Source organism: Giraffa tippelskirchi, chromosome 6 (assembly GCF_054371585.1).
Source record: "Giraffa tippelskirchi isolate mGirTip1 chromosome 6, T2T-mGirTip1v1.2.pri, whole genome shotgun sequence".
Lineage (NCBI taxonomy): Eukaryota > Metazoa > Chordata > Mammalia > Artiodactyla > Giraffidae > Giraffa > Giraffa tippelskirchi.
Genome location: NC_137280.1, coordinates 38,218,598 through 38,239,418, shown reverse-complemented (window position 1 = coordinate 38,239,418; position 20,821 = coordinate 38,218,598). Strand labels below are relative to the sequence as shown.

The 20,821-nt window shown below is 41.4% G+C and overlaps 1 protein-coding gene across 12 annotated transcripts; it reads right to left on the bottom strand.

Moving 5' to 3' along the window:
* Positions 1-5,704: 5,704 nt before the first annotated feature.
* On the bottom strand, positions 5,705-20,704 carry PEX2 (peroxisomal biogenesis factor 2). 12 transcript variants are annotated; one of them, XM_081504388.1, is made up of 5 exons: positions 20,599-20,704; positions 16,256-16,347; positions 13,346-13,515; positions 12,757-12,853; positions 5,705-7,255 (listed from the first exon to the last, which is right to left on the bottom strand). In XM_081504388.1, the coding sequence occupies exon 5, from the start codon at positions 6,981-6,983 to the stop codon at positions 6,066-6,068; it is 918 nt and encodes a 305-aa protein (XP_081360514.1). In that variant the 5' UTR covers positions 6,984-7,255; positions 12,757-12,853; positions 13,346-13,515; positions 16,256-16,347; positions 20,599-20,704; the 3' UTR covers positions 5,705-6,065. The 12 variants fall into 12 exon arrangements, with proteins under 12 accessions (XP_081360514.1, XP_081360506.1, XP_081360510.1 ...); XM_081504380.1 differs by having other exon boundaries at positions 5,705-7,000; XM_081504384.1 differs by having other exon boundaries at positions 5,705-7,000; positions 13,362-13,515.
* Between the last annotated feature and the right edge of the window lie 117 nt (positions 20,705-20,821).

Genomic DNA, 20,821 nt, shown 5'->3' with positions numbered 1-20,821 from the left:
TATTCGGTCTGGAGCTAAGCATTTTTAAAGCAATTAACTATAATTTCCATGAGTGGAAAACAATTGTGTTTTATTTTGTTGACTAAATAGGCACTCTTACAAATTGATAGGGGTTTGAAAGAAAAGAGGCTGTTAGGAAAAGATGCTATTTCCTGAGTGCTTAGGGAATATGTTAACCAGGGAACCATCCTCGACACCTTACAAGACGGAAAAGCTCCTGGGTCTGCTAATTCAGAACTGTGATTATTTAGATAAAGTATCAGCTGCAGTTTGTTTGTATTATGTCTTATTGGCAACCAGATCATAAAAATATCTTAGAAATGTCAGGATTTCTGTGTCCACATCTGGAAGGAATACAAAATCCTGGGTCAGACTCTGTCTTGACTCTTGGTTGAGGACATATGGTCATCTTACAGGCTTAGGTGAATTGCTAATATATTTATGTCATTTGTTTTGATCTGCTGTACTAGTTCTAGATATTTTAAAGTAACTAAACCACTTTCATTTACAACTACGTTAGATGTATTTATAAGTATCATACAAATACTTTCGGAAAAGGGTGTTGGAAACTTTTTAACTTTTTGTTGCCTACATACTTCTAAGTGGTTGAAAAAAATGTATATGCTATAAGGAGTCAGAGATTTAATATGTAATTTAAAATGCATGAAATAATTCAGACTATTTTAAGAGTTGTGGGCGGTTGACCATAAAACAAAGACAGACTTTATTTATTGTAATGCAAAAATAGGTACTCTAAGGTTTTTAGGATCTTATATCTCCTAAATTCACATTGTTCAAGGATTTGTTTATAAGCTGTGCCAATGTTTACCTTTGAATTGAACTGAAGCAAAGCTGGCCAGGAGATTTTAAAGAAATAAGTAACTTGTTTTGGTGTGATTAAAAACTATTACATGCTCCTTGTAGAAAATTGAGGAATACAGAAAAGTATTTTTTTAAAAAAGCAAAACTGAATTACTTAGACACTGATTGTAAGATATATGTGCATGTTTATCTCAAAATTGAGATCACATTGTACTTTAGATCCTACTTCTTTCATTTTAATAGTATATTGTTAAGCATGTTCCCATGTAATAAAATTATTTGTGTATATTTTTACATAAACTTTTTTCCATGGTATTTATTACACTGACTTATTAAACAGCTATACATTTTACTCATTTCCTTATTGTTGAACATTTGTGTTATGAATAGGGCCATATTGAACATCATTTCAATAAATCTACATCTAAAATCTTATTGTTTCCTTGAGACAGATTCTTAAGGTCAATGGTATAAACATGTCCACATCCATTTGATTTTAAATTCAGCTTTACTTCAATAGATTTTTTATTGGTTTGGGGATTTCAGCAGTGGCATGACCCAAAACCTGTTAATGTGAAGTTACTTTACTGCTAATGAGAAGGAAAGAGTACTACCCATTGAATACTGTACACTTGGATTTCCTGGCTTCAGGAGTGACTTGGTTTAACCTCATCTGACTTGTTTTAATTGCCAGAATAACAATTCGAAGACAGGTTTCCATGAAGGCCCTGTGCTTCCTTTTTTTAAAAGGACATTTTAAAAACCATAGGATTTTTTAAAAAAATATCAAGAAAAAGTAAGAGATGACCTGCAAACATAAAGGCCTATTCTGTCTTGTTACATGATTTACATACTCTTTGAAGGAAAAAAAATACACTCGAAATCTTTGCCAACTTACTGGTGGCGATGAATATAAATTTACACTCCACACTAATTTTAGCTGCAGAGAACCATGGAGCATCAGTTCTATAGACAATATGGCCTATCGGCTTGGCTAAAAAGTCTGTTTGGAATTGTTCTGTGGCTGAAAATATCTTTTCTTAGTAGAGTAACACTTCACTTAGGGAGCGCTGTTAGGAAAAACAGCTTTTTAAAAGCAAATGTTCCAAATGAATCAAGTTTTTGCTTTGAGTACCAACACATTTTGAAGGCTTCCTCAAATAAAACAATGCTAATGTCACTGCCTCCTTAATCAAATGATACAGATTATATAGTAGTTTTTATTGATGATCTAAGGTCATTTTTAAGCCACAATTTTGCCGTTGTTGTCGTTTAGTCTCTAAGTCATGTCCTACTCTCTTGTAACCCCATGGACTGTAGCCCGCTAGGTTCCTCTGGCCACAGGATTTCCCAGGCATGTATACTGGAGTGGGTTGCCATTTCCTTCTCCATGGGATCTTTGCACCCAGGGATCAAACCTGCATGTCTTGCATTGGCAGGCAGGTTCTTTACCACTGAGTCACCTGGGAAGGTCCAAGCCAAAATTACTATTCAGTTATTCTTCAAAGTCCATGGGTCCCTACTCTAAATATTACCAGATTAGTTTTTAAGTTCTTTTTTCCCATTGATATTGAGTTTTCTATTATTTCTTGTTATTGTAAACAGGCTTGCATTTTACCAGTGTCCTCTGTCTCGCATCTCTTAGTTTTCACCTGTTGGTGAAAGTTCACAGAAATCTAGTTAAAAGAAAGCAGCCTCTAAATGGGAATTCAAGGAACCACCCCATAGGTAGAACTTTGGTGCATGAAGTCTATCAACATCTATTTTAGTTTCTCATGGCTTTGCTGGTCTCCATGTCTGTGACCATTTCAGAGAGTGATGCTGTTAATGTACCACAAGCCTAATAGAAATCTAACAATTGTGGCTTGTTATCTGCTGTAGCCTTTGAACTGGTTTTCTTGCTTTTACTTGTAACTGTACACACATCAGTCATTGTGATCCTTTAAAAGAATGTGTTTGATGCTATTTCTTTGTTTCAAGTCTTCTGGTGGTTTCCTCATGCTTAGAATGTATGTGTGAAAGTCAGTCATGTCCGACTCTTTACGATCCCACAGACTGTAGCCTGCCAGGCTCCTCTGTCCATGTAATTCTCCAGGCAAGAATACTGGCATGGGTTGCCATTCCCTTCTTCAGGTGATCTTCCCAAACCAGGGATAGAACCCAGGTCTGCCATATTGCAGGCAGATCCTTTCCTGTCTGAGCCACATGAAAAACCGCATACTTGGAATAAACTCAGGTACTTTTTCACCGTGGCCTGCATGGGCTGGCCCGGCATCCCCTCGTCTCACTGCCTCGTGTCCCAATCTTGCTCGCTCTGATTTCTCACTTTCTCAGGTGATGGATGTTCATCTGAGACCTGGGACACTTGCCATTTTCTTATCCTGGCACCCCTCCTCTGCTTGGCTTTCCCTCTCTTTTCATTCAGATCTCTTTAAACTTCAGCTTCTCAGAGAGGCCTTCCAGGAGCATGTAACTCAGTACAGCATCCCTCGTCACTCTCCATTCTCTTAGTCTATTTTATTTTTCTCAGAGTATTCTAACATCTGAAATGATCTTACAACATGTGTTTATTGTCTATCACCCCTCCAAGAATGTAAACTCCATGAAAGCCAGGGTTTTGTTTTATTCATGAATGCATCTCTGAGTACTGAAGAATGCCTGTAGGGCCTTGAGAAATAATTTCTGAAAGAATGATATGCTATTTAATTCCCCATTACAGTCTTACTGAAGTTGCTCGGTCATGTCTGACTCTGTGACCCCACGGACTGTAGCCCACCAGGCTCCTCCGTCCATGGGATTTTCCAGGCAAGGGTCCTGGAGTGGGTTGCCATTTCCTTCTCCAGGGGATCTTCCCGACCCAGGGATCGAACCCGGGTCTCCATTTCAGGCAGACGCTTTACCGTCTGAGCCACCAGGGAAGCTCCAATTACAGGCTTAAGAGGTCAACATTACTGAATGTCCACTTCATAGGTTGGGCAAATTGAAACTCTAGGGAAGTTAAATAAACTTGTCCAAACTCCACGGACACTGAGTACTGAAGGCAGGGGAGCTGGGAATGAGGGAGCAGGTCATGGCTTCTGTTCACCTGGACTGATGTCTTTTAGACATGGTCACTGAAGCCACCTGGACACACTAAACACACAGGGACCTAACCTGACTTGAGAACAAGGTGCAGAGGAGGGAAAAGAAAAATGTTAAGTGTAGAAGTTGTTCTCCCAAAGGAGGACACTTGGGGCTGAATATTGGGTTCTGAATGCTAGAGTGGAAACATGATGTAGCTAGATACGACCCAGTGGTCATGAACTTTGAGCCCTGAAGCCACTGGGGAGTGGGAACAGAAGCACCAGGGTCCAACCAAGTCCCCTGGCAGCCCTGGGGCAGCAGGGACTAGGTGGCGTCTGGGGCTGTCATTGCAGCTCGGCCAGCAGGCCTGTCTCTGGGGTGAGGTGAAGCTCCCTTAGGCGGCGCTCAACGTTCATGTCACCCACTGATGAGAAGCTGCACACCAGCTGCCCTCAGTGTGCCCTCTGCCAAGAGTCCTTACAAGCAGGAAAAACAAATGTGGGAAACTATGAAGAAAAAGGATGGCGAGACAGGGTCAGGTGTGACACCCATTCCTTTAGGAATGGCTTTGCGGCCCAGCTGTCGGGGGTGGCAGGGGCAGGGGGTGGGGGAGGATCAGGGCAGCAGGCTGCCTCAGGGACAGAGCTGCCAGGCCTGAGGTCATGCCCTCCTGAGTGGCCACCGCCAGCATCTGACAGGTGGAGGTCAAAAGCCTGACTGCTCTGGCTCCACCTAGGACATCCATGCCTTCAAAATGCTCCAGGGCTCTCCTCTGGGTTGGACAAGCTTCCTTCAGCTTATTCCTGCTTCTTCACCATTTCCTTTCACAGGCATGGATTCCCTAATGAGTATCTTGCACCTCAAAACCCTTTCCCACCGCAGAACCCAATCTGTGATAGGTTTCGTCACTGGCTCACAAGATGTGTGTCTCGGTACCCCAGAACAAGCGGCACGGTCTGGCTATCCAGTGATGGGCAGAAGAGCTATAGTCTCTGACCTCATGGGGGGTTATCACTTAGTGGGGGTGGCAGATATTAAATTAAAAAATATATATTTTGTACTAAGTGCCATGAGGGTCTGTAGAAAGAATCTGCCCCCATCCATAATACTGACAACTGTTAGCATGTGTGTTGCATTTTCATGCTAAAATTATGACAATGTGGGCACCTGTTCAGAAACTGCTATCAAAATAACACTGTAACAAAATTGTTGGTAGAACAAAATCTTGTTGACTTTATTTCATCCTTTCAAACCTGCAATCTAAGATGACCATTCAGTTGCTTACTGATGTACTTGTCAGACTAGATCACTGGTAAAATTAGAGGCTGGTGTAGACCTCCAGGAGGGCAAACGGAGACTGGTCAAGATCTAGTGCTTCTCCCCTGACCAGCGGCCACCGTGCTCCTAACTAGCACCTGTGGTCAACGGCTTCCTGTCCTGTATTGGGTTCATGGGGTGTTTGTGAGGGTGAATCATCCACAGTTGAGGGACTGGGAACAGTATTTCTCCATCATGGTTTAGGAATGTGCACACAATTTCAGGCTGACCAATGACTGTGGGCTCCTGGGCCTTGCCAGGCTATTACGCAAGAAGCTCTTTGGTCAGTGGGATCAGGAAGCTGGTAGGATGGAAGTCTTGAGCCTCTGGTGGCTGTCATTAGCCCTGAGCATGAAGCAGACAGAACCCCTTAAAAGCTGGCTTCAGAGAAAAGCTTACAATTACAATTGGGACATTGGGTCTGAAAGTTTTAAACAACAGGTCTTACTCTTGTTTTGTATAATGTTCTGGTGTCATTGCTGAAAATAAATGTACACTCAGCCCAGAGTCTCCACAATCTTTTATTTTTAGTCTCACCTCTTTCCAGGAAGTGGCAGAATGAAGGAACATTCTTAGTGGTCATTTGTTAAAAAAAACAAACAAACCCAAACTGCCCATTATTCTTGATGTTAAAAATTAAACACAATGATTAAAAAAAAATAGCATGTTACCATTTATATCACATATTTAGGATCATGTGGTTTCCAGTGCGAGTAGAATGTAGTTGTGCCTGGGAAGGAACAGAAGGCAGTGGCTGAGAAGCACGTGTCCTCATAAAACATATCTAAGTAGTACACTCAGGATGACTAATGCTAAGGATTTAGACATAATACAGTTCTTCTTGGAGGAAACACCTTTAGTTTCTAAGGGCCACTCACTTCTGCCATCTCAATGCCTGATTTCAAGGGTTGCAGGCTATGGACTTCTGTGCCACACTTAGGACAAGTGAAGGACATGTCAAATAAGAAGCTGCTCTTCACGCAGTAGTAACAGAAGACATGCTCACAGCCAATGGTGTGAGGCATGGTGGGCCACTCCCCACACAGAGAACACTGCCTGCCACTGGTTGCCAGTGTGCTGTCGCTGCCTGGGGCTCCAGTCAGCGGGACACACCATGAAGAGAGCTTGGCTCTCAACTTCTGGACATTGACGAGGGGGAGGAGAAAAATCAGAAACTCGGCAAAGCCATGCCAGAGGAGTTCCCTATTCATATACTCAAAGCCCACTTCTCGGACACTTTGGGGCTTGTCAAAGACAGAATGGATGCCCAGCAGACGTTCGGTCAAAGTTGCAAACTTGCCCCTCTGGAGGAAGATCAAGAAATTAATCAACCCGCCTAACTTCAGAAGTCCGACCACCAGATTCACACACTGCTTGGCTTTCCTGAAGGATGTGATGTGACGGTTCCGAAACAAATCGTAGCATCGTTCTTCTAACCACTTGCCACCAATCGTACAGACGGCGTACCAGAGCTTCTGATTTCTGCTTGGTGGCTGGTAGCTCAGGTCTGGGGAAAGATCGTTCTGGTACCGAATATTCAACACTGACTGTCCCACTGTGGCATTTTTAGAGTAGATGGTGAATCTCCACAAGAAAAGCCACAAGAATGCTTTCACCTCAGGTTCAAAGCGGGCTAACAGCCCTGGCTTAAATCCATGAAAGCACTGAGTAAACTGGGACCAAACGAGCTGCTCCAGGGCCTTGTTTAGTTCGAGTGCATCCAACTGGCTGATTCTTAGCACTCTGTTAGTCTGCTCCGCATTCTCATCTCTGGAAGCCATGCCTTCTCTGAAGGCCTCTAGGAAAAAGTACAATTAGAAACCAACATTGACGGAGCAGTTTCTCAGAGCTATCTAAAATGCTGTCTCCCGGGCTGCAATCCTCATTTCGCCCCAAAACTTAACTAACCCCCCACACAAAAAGAAAACATCATCGAACAGTCGCAATCTTGAACTGTCTTCCAAACTTAGAGCTGGAAAACTGTGACACACAAGTGACAATGGACAGAGGAGACAGGCACTCTGTGAAATCCTTGCCTCATACTAGCCAAGAGCTGTAGGGAAAGAGAGAAATGGGTCAGGACAGAGGTCTCCTCTTTTTTTTTAATCCATTCATGACTCTATCCCCTCCCAGCCTTTCCTCATTCTGGCTGCTCTGAGCTCCCCACTGGCTGATATCTAATGAGTTTGTCTTCCCTTTTGCCTCCTTCAGTGCCTGTCCCACACTGCAATACTTTGAAAAAACATGAGCCTTCCCAAGTGGGCCCCCAAGGCCACTTTCCTCACGCTTCACCCTCTAGTTATAAAGTGCTCCCTTCTCTTGTTCACTGCTGGACATTTGTCGTCTGTTCCCTTTGCCAGGAATAATCTGCTCCCATTCTCTAACTGGAAAACTCACATTGCCTGGAAACCTCATAGACAGAGGAGTCTGGTGGGCTATAGTCCATGGGGTTGCAAAAGAGGAGGATGTGACTTAGGGACTAAACAACTAGGTTCTTAAGTACTAGCTTAGGGACCACTTCTTCTTATTTAGTTGCGTCTCTAGCTGTTTCTTTAGCTCTCTGTCCTTCCTCTTTCATGATTTTATGTCCCTACTGTATATAAACTACTTTTCAATTGTCTATTTCCTCCACTGGAGGATAAACCCTATAGCAAAGACTGAGTCTTTTTGCAGTTGATTCTTGGCAAATAGCCCAGTGCTTGGTATAGAGAATGTTTCCCACAAATTCGAGATGAGTGGAACAAGGAACAGGATGAAAGTCTGGAGTGGGTGAGTGGTAGAAAATACAAATTCCCACCCAATAACCTTTCAAAAGATTTTGAGTTACCATATCTCGACTGCTGATAGCCACATCTTTCAACATATGTTTGTTGCTCACCAGCTTTTTCCCAATGAATGTGTCAGAAGCCTGTGATAAAACGGGAGAACACAGTCCCAACCCTTGTGGAGATCATAATCAAGTGACTCAGAAGAGGGATTAAGCAAGAGTGTACTGCAGAAAATAATAAATAGGCAATTACAAGGAGATGTGAAAGGTCATACGCAAGGGGAACTTAAAAACATCGTGCTTACAACTAGACCTCAGAAGGTCCACTAAGCCTTCATGGAAGAGGCAAGATCTCCTGAAGGTAGCCAACTGAAGGATCGGCAGTGTCAAGAGGGTAAAGATAAGATAAGAAAACCACTCCTACAGAGGGAATAGTGGGTGCTAAGGATGGGAGGAGCCAGGACAAAAGATCAGGCTGGAAAGGAAAGTGAACGACTGAAGCTAAAGGCACTAAGAGCCAACTTGAGGAGGCTGTATTTTATCAAGAAGGTAATGGGGAGACACTGCATAGCTGTAAGGAAAGAACTGATCAACTCTGCATTTTAAACAGCGTGTTCTGGCCACATGGAGAATGGATTAGAGGCTGAAAGACTGGAGGCAGAGAGACCAATTAAGATGATTGTTAACATGATTTAGTGAGAAACTAATGATGGTCTAAATTAAAAGGGTATCAGTGGGGATGGAGAAAAATAGGTACCTTTGAAAGCTATGAGGTGGAAGGATGGACACAACTCAGTAAGAAGTAAGCCAAGAATAACTGACTTAAGTAATGGCGTGGATGGTAGTCCAATTCTCTGAAATAGGAAACATATGCAGAGATACAAGTTTGAAGGGAAAGATAATAAATCTGGGCAGTTTTAGACAGCTGAGGCCCCTATGAGACAGCTAAGTGGAAAAGCTCAGTAGGAAGTTCTGAAGATATATGGGAGAGAGATTTGGGGAGGAGATTTTGTGTGAGCCCCTCTGATAGGGTTGATCTATTTTAAATCTACCTGATCTATTTAAATGCTAAGATCCTGCCCATTCACAGCACATCCAATTTTCTTCGTACAATATAATCTTATTCCCCTGGTTTCCTTCTCCAGTCACTGTGGCATTTCATGGGTCACGTTCACTGCCATCACCAACCTTTGACCTTTCAATCTTTCTCTGCTGGGGTCTGTGTATCACATCCTGTTGTCTCTCTGTGCTTGTAGTCTAGTGGCCTTCACACCTGAGCATTAATCACCATCACATGCAGGACCTGTTAGACTGTGCCCCTCAGTTCCAGAGTTTCTGATGTCCTCTGGAATGGGCACCAATAATTTGCATTTCTAGCAAGTTCCCTGGTGATGTTGTGATTTACTGGGCTAGTCCATTTCCAGGCAAAATTCATGATTTTGTGGGCCTATCTATCACCCACACAGCTCAATGCTGCACCAGTCCTCCTACTCATTTTTGCTTGGTTATCGTCCATAGATCTGTAGAGGCTCTTACAGATCTCACCCTGATTCAGTTTTCTCTTTCTGCTACTATGTAGTCCTTGTGAGACTGGGACCACTCACAGATTTCACAAAGTCTATGAGCATCAATGTATCTTAGCTCTGCAGGTGCTTGGGAAGCAAAGATGAAGACGCCAACCTGGGTCTGCTCAAGGAAGCAGGCAAATCGATGGACAAGTCAGGCAGCAGCAGAATTACATGGTATTGCAAGATTCTCAAAGACACTGCATAAAATTTCAGAACTATCTCAACAGAAAAAGACTTTCAACATTTATGCAAAAAAATCATTTGTGATTATTTTTCTCTCATTTTATGCAATTTAAAACCTTTAAACATATCATTTATGTAATTAAATAAAGGTCCATATACTCAAAGCTATGTTTTTACCAGGAGTCATGTACAGATGTGAGAGCTGGATCATAATAAAGGCTGAGCAACAAAGAACTGACACTTTCGAACTGTGGTGCTGGAGAAGACTCTTGAGAGTCCCTTGAACAGCAAAGAGCTCAAACCAGTCAATTCTAAAGGAAATCAGCCCAGAATATTCATCGGAAGGACTGATGCTGAAGCTGAAGCTCCAGTACTTTGGCCACCTGATGCCAAGAGCCAACTCACTGGAAGAGACACTGATGTATTTAAGAAATGTAATTAAGAAAAAAAAAATTACTTAAAAAACCTCATAGGCAAACCAAAATCTATAAAATTATTTGTTCAGATTTACCAAATCATCTCTTACCTCACTGCCCCCAGGATAAAGTACAAACTTCTTAGATCTAATCTAGCCCAATTCTGTGTCCTTCTTTGTAACCATATAACCAGTTATTCCCTGAAGAGTCTTTATTCTACTTTTAAAAGATTTTTTTGATGTGGACAATTTTTTTAAAGTCTTTATTGAGTTCATTACATTATTGCTTCTGTTTCATGTTTTGGTATTTTTTTTTTGGCTGAGAGGCCTGTGGGATCTTAGCTTCCTGACCAGGGATGGAACTTCACTCCCTGAGTTGGAGGACGGCAAAGTTTTAACCACTGGATCACCAGGGAAAACCAAAGAAATTTTAACTGACTCTCTCTTGGTCCTGCCTCTATGCCTTTTCTCACATACCCGAACACTTACGTTCTCTATCATCTCCTCCTGCCACCCTCAAGTACCTTGCAACCCTATTTCAACACTCTCCAATTATCTCTCCAATTCCCACTGTCACCATTTTTAACTATAACAGCAACTATCTGTGCCATGTGCTTGAGTCCTCACTCCAGTCGTCTGAATACACCTTTCCCTAACTTAACCATAAACTAGCAAAGGGAAACTGCCTCATAGCTGCTTCTCAAGGTACCTACCATCCACAGAGACTCTGACACCTAACTCACTTTTCCTTATGCAAAATTCTACAATCGCTTGGGATAGGTGAAAATATGATATATACAACTCCTCTACTGTGACAGTCTGGACAACTCGGCATGTTTCCCAGGTTTTGTATTCTGTGGTCAACACGATAAAGGAAGTTCTCTTATTTGTCAAAGTACTCTTGAAAAGCTCAGGCTGTACTGGACATCAACTCCAACACTTCGGCCTTCTCCCGTCACCCCACCCCTGCCCTCAGTACTCAGCTGGATGGATTGATAATTTTTTTCAGTTGCGTGCTCAGTTTCTCAGTAGTGTTCGACTCTTTGCGAGCCCGTGGACTCCCATCAGGCTCTTCTGTGGAATTTTCCAGGCGAGAATACTGCAGTGGGCTGCCACTTCCTTCTTCGTTTCAGTTGAGTAGCAGATGGAATTTATGGCATGTGTTAAGAGGGCCAGCTGTGCCAACTTATGTATCTTCAGATGTTAGAGTCACAATCAGTTCTTGGTAATCTTTACAGAACTTACTGCAAAGATGGGCCAGCTGTAGTAGTTGCTCAGTAAATGCCTGCTGAACTCATACGGGGTGGAGTAAGCAGTTTGGTAGTGAATCAATGTTCAGGTTGAACACTGCTGATAAGCTGGAGTCTGAGGGCAGCTCTCTCTTCTCAGGTTCCTTACTTGTATGTAGGAAGAAACTGGTCAGAGAGGAATCACTGATCTCAAATTCCTCATTTCTGGAGGAATCATACTTAAGTACAGTTAGTAAAGATAGGAATTTTTAATGGCTGCCAGGAAAGAAGACTTAACACACTCTCTAACCAATCCAATATTTAACAATCCTTATCATCAGAAAATTCTTTTATACCTTCTGTTACAGTTTTACTTTTTTTTTTCCCTTTCCTCTTCTTCACCCCAGGCCTGGCCTCGGTGTAGATTAAGAACAGCTGGGCCCGATCTCCTCTCTACAGAAGACTCTTTACTAGAGCAAAAGACTATTATTAAACTGTTCTTCCAGATGAATAATTTTTTTGTTTTTGTTTTAGGTTTCAGTATCCAACATTTTAGTCATTTTTGTGACTTCTTTTCATTGTAAACATAGAACAGGCATTGTCTATTATGCATCACAGTGTGTTAAAGTAGGAGCATAGCTTTCCTATTGCTCTGTAATTCTGTTCAGGCGACTGGGACAGAGTAGAAAGACCAGGTTTAAAATCAGATAGACTCGGGCTCAAGCTCCAGCTTGGTCTCTTGGCTGCTAAATCATCTTAAAAAAATCATTAGCAGCAGATTCCTCTAAGAGTTGGAAATGAATGGCTACCTCAAGATGTTGCTGAGATTAAAGCAGACAATGTTGTGTAAGTGGTTTGGAAATGGGCAGGCAGTATTACATTATTGCTACTTTGGCTAGGGATGAGCTTTAGAAGAAAAAGACTCGGTTGATTTTGCCAAATCTCATTTCAAAAGACTGAAATCTTCATTATTACTCATCTAATGCCTCAACCAACCTGTGGTAAAAGGATTCCACCCCCCGCCCCCCTCCCCTTCCCTCTAGGAAATACTGACTACACCATTAAAATATAAATTGTGGCAGTTACACAGTGAACATTATGTCACCTGATGTGGGCATGTGTGGGGGTCAGATGGGAAGGGGCAGAAACGTGGTCCAGCGGAACTCATGCATCGTATCAGAGGAGATGCTGGGGTGGGAATCCTGAGGATGGAGGCATCCCAGCGTGACCTGCTCTCTGGGTTGTCTCACCTCCATCCACAGGGCTGTGCCTGTTTATCCGGAAGCAAAGAAACCTCTCCGGAATGCATACTGATAGCATCTAACGCGAGGGTGCTTCACAGAACAGGGCCTGGTACAGGCAGTCCAAGACAAGCATCCAACCTTGGTTTACCTTGGTTTACCACGCTCCGTTCAGTTCCTCCTCCTTTCCTCCTTTCCTCTTTCTGGCAGGTACAGTTATTCTAGGATATTGGCTTTAGAGAAGGGCACTGTTCAGGAGTAGAAGAAACTGATGAGATCAAAGTAACTACAAGTTTAACTCATCTGATTATGGAACTTCTTCCCTCCACTGCTGGACAATAATATTTGGCTGACGTAGGTGTAGGACACAGACAAAATGCCATAAAGATCACATAAAGTTATTCTCAATCTAATGGAAGAAGTTTGTGTTTCGGTGAATTCTAAATCTCTGACAAATCGCTACTCAATTTAACATTTATTGAGTGCCCACAAAATGCCAAGCATTCTCCTACATTTCAGGGGTTCGATCCAAATAGTTAACTCTTAGTTAACTTCCTTTTAGTAAGGCATTTCTAAAGAAATAGGACATTACAATAATCAAGACTAGTCACTGATCTCTGAAGAAAAGAATGGATCTCAAAATACGAAAACACTATGAAGGATCACAAAACTCCCTGGGGCAGAAAAGAGAAAACTTGGATTTAATACTGTGCAAACTTCAGAAATATGCAAGCACTGACCCCAGCCACGATCCACCTGGGAAACACGGGGAGATGGGTTTCAACGGGAGCTGCGTCCTTATGAATCCCCACTAACATGGTTGCACTCGTTCGGAAGTAAAGAAAGAAGCTGTCTGCTGTGACCAGAGCAGAATGGCTTGGCAGGAAAGACTGGCTGAAGAGTTAACCCCCTGCAAAAAAAGACTCCCGTTTTAAGAAAATTGCACTGATTTTGTAGCCATGAGTAATCACTGAACAGAAGGGACTTAACAGGATATACATTTTAAAAGATTAACCTGATTGCAGAGTTTAAGAAAAGGAAAACTGCAATTCTGAAGGACCAGTTCCAGCAGGTGGCCCCCAACCTTTTTGGCACAAAGGACCTGGTATGTAGAAGAGACTTTTTCCACGGATGGGAGTGGGGATGGTTCAGGTGGTAATGCAAGTGATGGGGAAGGATGAGGAGCAGTGGCAGATGAAGCTTCACTGTTCACCCCACCGCTCACCTCCTGCTGTGTGGCTGGGTTCCTAACAGGCCACAGACGGGTACCAGTTGGGGGCCTGGGGCTTGGGGACTCCTGAGTCATACGACTCCTGTGACCTTTCAAGGACCTTAACGGAGGTGTTGATTAATAACTTTCTGAACAAGTCTTAGTAAGTTGACCTGCTTCATTGACAACTATGAAAATAAGAACGATTACAGCATCCTCACGTTTTTGAATCAAAGATCCCCAACTCTTCTGGAAACCAGTGCTTTCCTGACTCTGCTACACTTATTGCTATCCAAGGCCTACTACTGGTCAGTCTACTTCTACTTTCAAAAATTCAAATATTAAAAATTCTGTTATTATTGGTTCTTGTAGGTTTTTATCTAGTCTCTCAAAAGCAGCTCAAAGTTAAATGGCTTAAAAAAAATACAAACTAATTTTTTTTTTAAGTTGGGATTGTTTTGAATTGAAACAAATCCCATCAGATTTAATTCAAATTGATTTTTCCAGAAAGACAAAATCTGGTGATACTTTTTCCTGCTGTGCAATGAGATCTCCTTCTTTTAATGCACAATCCTATCAACCTCTCCCTCTCCATCCCCCGTTTCCCAAACTATACTAAGATTCTGAAAAGCTAACCTGGGGAAAACATTTATGGCCATACAAAAAGACTTATAAAAACAATTAAAAGTATAATTGGCACTAAGTAAATTCACGTTCAGTGAAGGATACTACTATGTTAAGGACATGTGAAGAAGATGCTTAAGGCAAAATCAAGACCAGATAAAAAGTATAGCATCTACGAGGGTTAGTGTGATTAACTTGTCACATAAATATGTTTAAGACAAAATGATTGAGCACTAAAAAACTATTAAAAAGGTCTCCTGCTGACATTTTATCACTAGACATGTCACACTGCTTTTCTTTCACAGGGAAAAAACAACTGAAAATTCGTTTACCGAGAGCGCGATATATAACCTTATCCCTTAAATAACTCATGCTTTCTTTTTAAGCTTTTCATTCCCCAAATAAAACTTTGTCATCTATACTGCATTCCAAAACCAAAACGAAGGACTTTTTATCTCACTACAGTGGGAAGAATTTCTCAGGACGTCTTCTAGCGCTTTTATTGAGTATTGTACAAATTATGAATGAATATATTTTATTTAAAAACATGTTATTGACAGAAATCTATCAATAATAATGTGGGTATTGTCAAGGGCCTGTCAATATTAATGTAATTATGATTAAGGGCATAACATGGATTTTTAGCTATAATACCAAGTAACATCTCCTGCATTACCGCTATCAATAAACACATTATTATTGACCTGTTTCAAGATGCTCAGCACTAGATGTATTACCATTAGGCATGTTTGTCAATTCATACTGCCGACAAAAATTCTACATTTAAATTTACAGTCTTTTCAAACTTTGTCAGCAGAAACGTGATTCCCAAGCAATCACTAAGGTTTCAAATCCATCCACACACTCTCTGCCAGGCTATTCTTTTCCAGACCCACAATCATCGACTGATATTCAGTACGACAATGTTGCTGCCACACTGTCTTAAGGGTTCTGGTGATATAAATGGATGAGACCATTTCTGCCTTTTAGTTTTTTTTTTTAATCTTAACTGGCATTTCACATTAGGAGGTTATATGAATAAAGTTCTACAACCTGAGATCTTAAGCTTTGAACCTCTACCCTACTATTTTATTTCCTTTGTGTAGTCAGATAGATTTACTGTCCATTGTATTGAAATCAATACTAATAAATGGGACATGCATCAAAAAGATTTTAACAGGACATTGATTCCCAGAACACACTGCAAACATGTGAAAAAGAGGAAAAAAGCTATGGCTGGGACCCATTAGACCCTTGTGACCTCTGGCACTGTGAACAGGCCTAGAAATAAACAACTGTAAGTTCAAATCCCACTTCTGCCACAGCCTTGCTAAGTGACATGTCACTGCTGTTTCATTCATCTCTTTCATCAAACATAAACGAAGTCCGGATAGCTTATAGGTATCTGATGATATAAACCCCAACTGTGCTCATTTGGATACAGACAAGACATGCGGAATTTAAAAATTCCCTTATGAACACTAAATTACTTGTAACTTAAATGCAATCCTCATCAAAATGCAAACGGAATTTTTCTTTTGAGGTGTGGTAGTGGGTATGTAACAGAATGTCTCTACAATATATCTGAAGGATAAACTTCCAAATAGCACACGTTTTTCAAACACATGAACAACGATAAGTTATTCTTTTTATTTGGAGAGAATTGGGAATTCAACTTAAAGACTAAAACCTTCACCACTACAGTCTTACACAATTGAGCACCTTACCTATTTCACTTATGATATATTTACTCAAGTATCTAAAAGTAACACAAACTACTTTTTTTTTTAAACCTGGGGACAGAATCTCCCATTACCTTGGCCTTGCTTCACAAATACATTTTAGGCATGGCACTCATCTTTTCTCTCAGAAAACTGATACTTCTGAGTCTTTGAGGGAGAAAGTACACTGTGGAAATAAAGAGCAAATGTCTGAGTGAACACAGGGCAGGAGACTTAAACTGGTTCTGATTAGTTCTATATTCTAGCCCAGGTTCACCAACAGGCTGTGTGACTCTGGACAAGTCATTTTACCACACTATACTCTTCAGCAGTTAAAAAAAAAAAAGTCCTATAAAAAGTCTACCTCTCTAGAATCATCTTTGGAATTACTTTAGAAAACCCTGGAAGAGAAGAGAAAAAATAAAAGTACAGTCATTTCCAACTGTAGTAAGGATTAATGTCAAACATGAGGAAGGAAAAGGCTAGAGAAAGTATAGAGGAATCAGAACCAGTAGCACCCATGAGACAGATTCAATTTTCACAGAAAAAAACAGCGAAGCGTGATGGAAGACAAACCCAAACAATTTGGGAGTTTACAACTACAGTAAACCTATACTACTTACTTCCTGGATATGGAGTGCTAATAAGTGACCACCACAGCTAAGTGCCCTTTGCAAAAAACTCAAATATTAAATTATTTAATCCTTACAATATTATGAAAGAGGTTCTTTTGGTATTTTGTTTTAAAGCAAGGAAACTGAAGCACAGGGAGATGACTTGTGTGAAATAACACAAGGAGGAGTGGCGGGGCCATGCTCTGCACCAGCATCCTCTGTGGACAAGGTGATGGCAGACCCAACGCTGCTCCTGCTGCTGCTAAGTCGCTTCAGTCGTGTCCGACTCTGTGCGACCCCATAGACAGCAGCCCACCAGGCTCCGCCGTCCCTGGGATTCTCCAGGCAAGAGTACTGGAGTGGGGTGCCATTGCCTTCTCCGGGCAGACCCAACAGATGAACATAAACACCTCAGGATGGCACTGCAGGACATGCAGATGGGGCTGTTTAAGAGGCTAAGTACGAAGTGATGAAGAGTACCGGTATGAACTTCAGCAAAAATTGCAATCCAAGGATGAACAAACAAAAGACACATGAAACTTAGGGAGCGACTAGACCTTCAAGTACTCTATAAATCAGAAAAAGACTTTAGGATCTAACTGCCTAAGAAGAGAATTCTAAATGACTTCAAGATTACTGGAACAATGAACACACGTTTAAGTGCACATTTGATGAAACACGAGAGAATATGAAAACAGCCACAAGGGAACAGAGGTATCTATCGGCAATGCAAGAGGAGGCAGTACCACGGGAGACACACTATGAACAAGGCACTAGATGTTTTCTTCACAGTTTGATGACACAGTCAATGTTATGTCCACTTTAAGAAGTCAAAAGTTAAGAGGGGACTGATACCGTGCTTAAGGTCAAGCTGGTGATTAGTAAATGCTAGAAAAAGGGTGGAACATACAGAAGGAAGTCAGTATAGATATTTGCTAAGTTTGGATCAAATTCAACACCACAGAGCTCAAAACAAAATTTTTCTCTCAAGATAATTCTGAAGACCAGACTGCCAGTCAAGCTCTCAGGGCTGTAGATGGGAGGAAGAAATTCAAGGAAGCTGGTAAAGTTGCCCATGTTGCCTGGAATTCACCTCATCTACTTTCCCTGCCTTTCCATGTGGTCAGAGAACCATTTGAAGAAACTGAATGTCAAAAATGAACCAAAGGAATATGGGGGTGAGAAAAGGAGGTGCAAACAAATATTATGAACACACATAATATGGGAAGTAAAGGCAATGCCAACTCATGTGACCTGGAAAGGAACAGGTATGCATAATCAAAATGGAATTCCTCTACAGCTCCTTTTTTTTTTAGGTTTTAACAGTTAAAAAGAAAGAAAAGATAACTGGGATGAAATTTTATCTCATGTTGTTGACAAAGGGGTAAAAAGGAAGAGCTCTGCAAAAAAAAAAAAAGAAAGAAAGAAAATAGATAAAAAGCAACCTAGAAAACGGCATTTTGATTCCAGAGATGAGAAAAGATGTGAGAAATTTAGAGGACACAATGGGAAGGCTTCTCGGGTGACTCAGGTGGTAAAGAATCCATGTGCCAATGCAGGAGACATGGGTTCGATACCTGGGTTGGGAAGATCCCCTGGAGGAGGAAATAACAACCCATTCCAGTATTCTTGCCTGGAGAATCCCACAGAGGAGCCTGAAGGGCCACAGCCCAGTTGCAGAGAGTCGAACACGACTTAGCAACTGGACACCACACACACACAGGGAAGGACAGAGGGTGCTAGACACCCTCTTCCCTGCTCCCACGTGCAGGAATTAGTGTCAGGATTACAGATGTGGGGCAAGTGGGACGGTCAGGGCTTTTCTCCTGAGGTTTCTTCCACATTCCAAAGGAACTGAAGAGGAACAGGGAATGTGTGAAAATGCTGTCATTTCACAGCAAAGAGAAAAGAGAACATCCAATTTGCTTCTAGGTTGTTCAACTCAGATAATAAAATGAAGCAAGAAAGAGGCCAGTGACTCAGAGCAGAACTTCTGTCCGTGAATAAAGACTGCTTTGTCTTGTGCTACAGGAACCAGAGCGTGGTGGAGTGCAAAAGGCAAAGAAACTAAAAATTTACTTTATGCTTTAAGGGAAACGTGAGGCTAGGACTTGGAACTTTACTAGTAAAATGATGTTAGGTAAAACTGCTAACATTTTTAAGGTTCAGCTGCCAAAAATGGAAAATATCTGCCCTCCCTATTGCAAAGACTGCTATGAGCTTCAAAATAAGCAAAAATTCTATGGCTAAAATTAAAAAGTAGGGGGAAAAGAGAAAAAGAATAACTGTGATCAAAAACAAAGAATTAAACTTAAAATTTGTATCTATTAAATAAGGTTGAATATGGACAGGTTTGTGGCTTTTGGTAATGAATTAACTGTGCACATATGCATTTTATTGTTTAAAAACCTGTAACAAATGAATGCAAGTTGAATACAAATGAATAATTAATCTATGAAACAAAATTTTAAGGCTAGTAGGAAATATATCATCTAGTCTAAGATACAAATTTAATTTTCTTAACAGGACTACTGTTTTTCAAGCAGAACAAAAAACAATAGCTGTTCTTGCAAAATACTGCTGAGGGTCAGCTTGCTTTGTCTCTCCTCTGCATGACTCCAGGACATTTCTACAGGAGTTCTTCTATAGAACAGTTTTAAAACCACAGATTGAGTGCTCCTCCTAATTTCTAAAAATGAGGAGAATAAAGCCAAGAGGTAGAGCTGGTCAGGAGTAGAAACTCAACTCTCTTCACTCAGTCTAGCATGTTCTTTGCTATGTCCTCTTAGTTCTATTTTTCCCCCATTTCTAAGGAAGATAAGAGGTTTTTTCTCACTTGTACTGTCAATAAAGAATTCCTAACTCCACTCTTTCTTTTCTTCCAAATCTCTTCCTGGCTCACGACTATTCAACTTTAATGTTTCTGGATAATATGGGCAAGATGAGGGAGAAGATACAGGGAAAAAGAGAGTCGGTCATCCTGAGATTATTCGGCCAAGGCTTAACTAAAGGTAACTCATTAGGGGAAGGCCTTCAGACTGCAAACGGGTGTGGATGGAACCTCAGCCTACCTGTAATTTCTACTGTTCAGATATAAAGTGTTCTAGGGACATCACAGAATACCAATACCGTTAGATGTGAACAGTCTACAACTTAGTCCCATTCTGTGAACAGCCCTTTCACTAAATGTAGTATTTTCGGAAAATGGGACCTAAAGATATAAGTAACCAGTGAGTTTTAAGGCCTCACAAGAAAAATGACTTTTATATTCTATTTATCAGGTATCAATGTTAAATGTAACTCACTCATCATAAGCAATTTTCTAAGAAAATTCTCAGTAGCTTTTCCTCCCCAAGAAAATTAAAACTGCTTTTGAGTTTATAGGCTTTTAAAAATATTGGAAACTTAAGCCTACTCAACTTTTTGGTACCAAACAGCGCTATACACGAACCATCAGATATTGAGAAAAGTTTGGACCCTCAGTAATTCTTAAGCCGTTCGAAAGGGTTAAATCTCACCACCGCCAAGTGACAGGAAACGATTTCCAAGTATGTTCTAGAAAATTACTTCCCAGAACGCAAAAGAAGCTCAAATCTAGCTGTCCTTTTTTTTTTTTAATGGTGCCATCCTAAGACTATTTTTAGGCGTTTAGGTTTGCTCCACCGACTTTCCCAAAATCAGACTTTGCCTCTTCCAGGAAGACAGGAAGCCAATTAAACAGGGAAACAAGAAAAGGGCGACAATTACAAGGTCGTGAAACTCCACGCCCTCCCAGTTGTAAGCAAGACCGCAGGTCCACACTCCGACTCTCGGGCGACACTGACCTTAGGAGTCTGCGAAACGCCCCGCTCCAAGTAACTGTTTCTGAAACATCTCTCGGAAGCTTGGCTTTTCCAAGCCAAACCTGCGATCCACGAGCTTCCGGAACTCGTGGGTTTGCGGAGTGACGCAGCACCCGGAAGTGCCTAAAAAAAAAAAAAAACAAACGTGAAACTAAACCAACGAGAACCACGCTTTAGCGCTCTGCGAAACGCCGAACTCCGACGA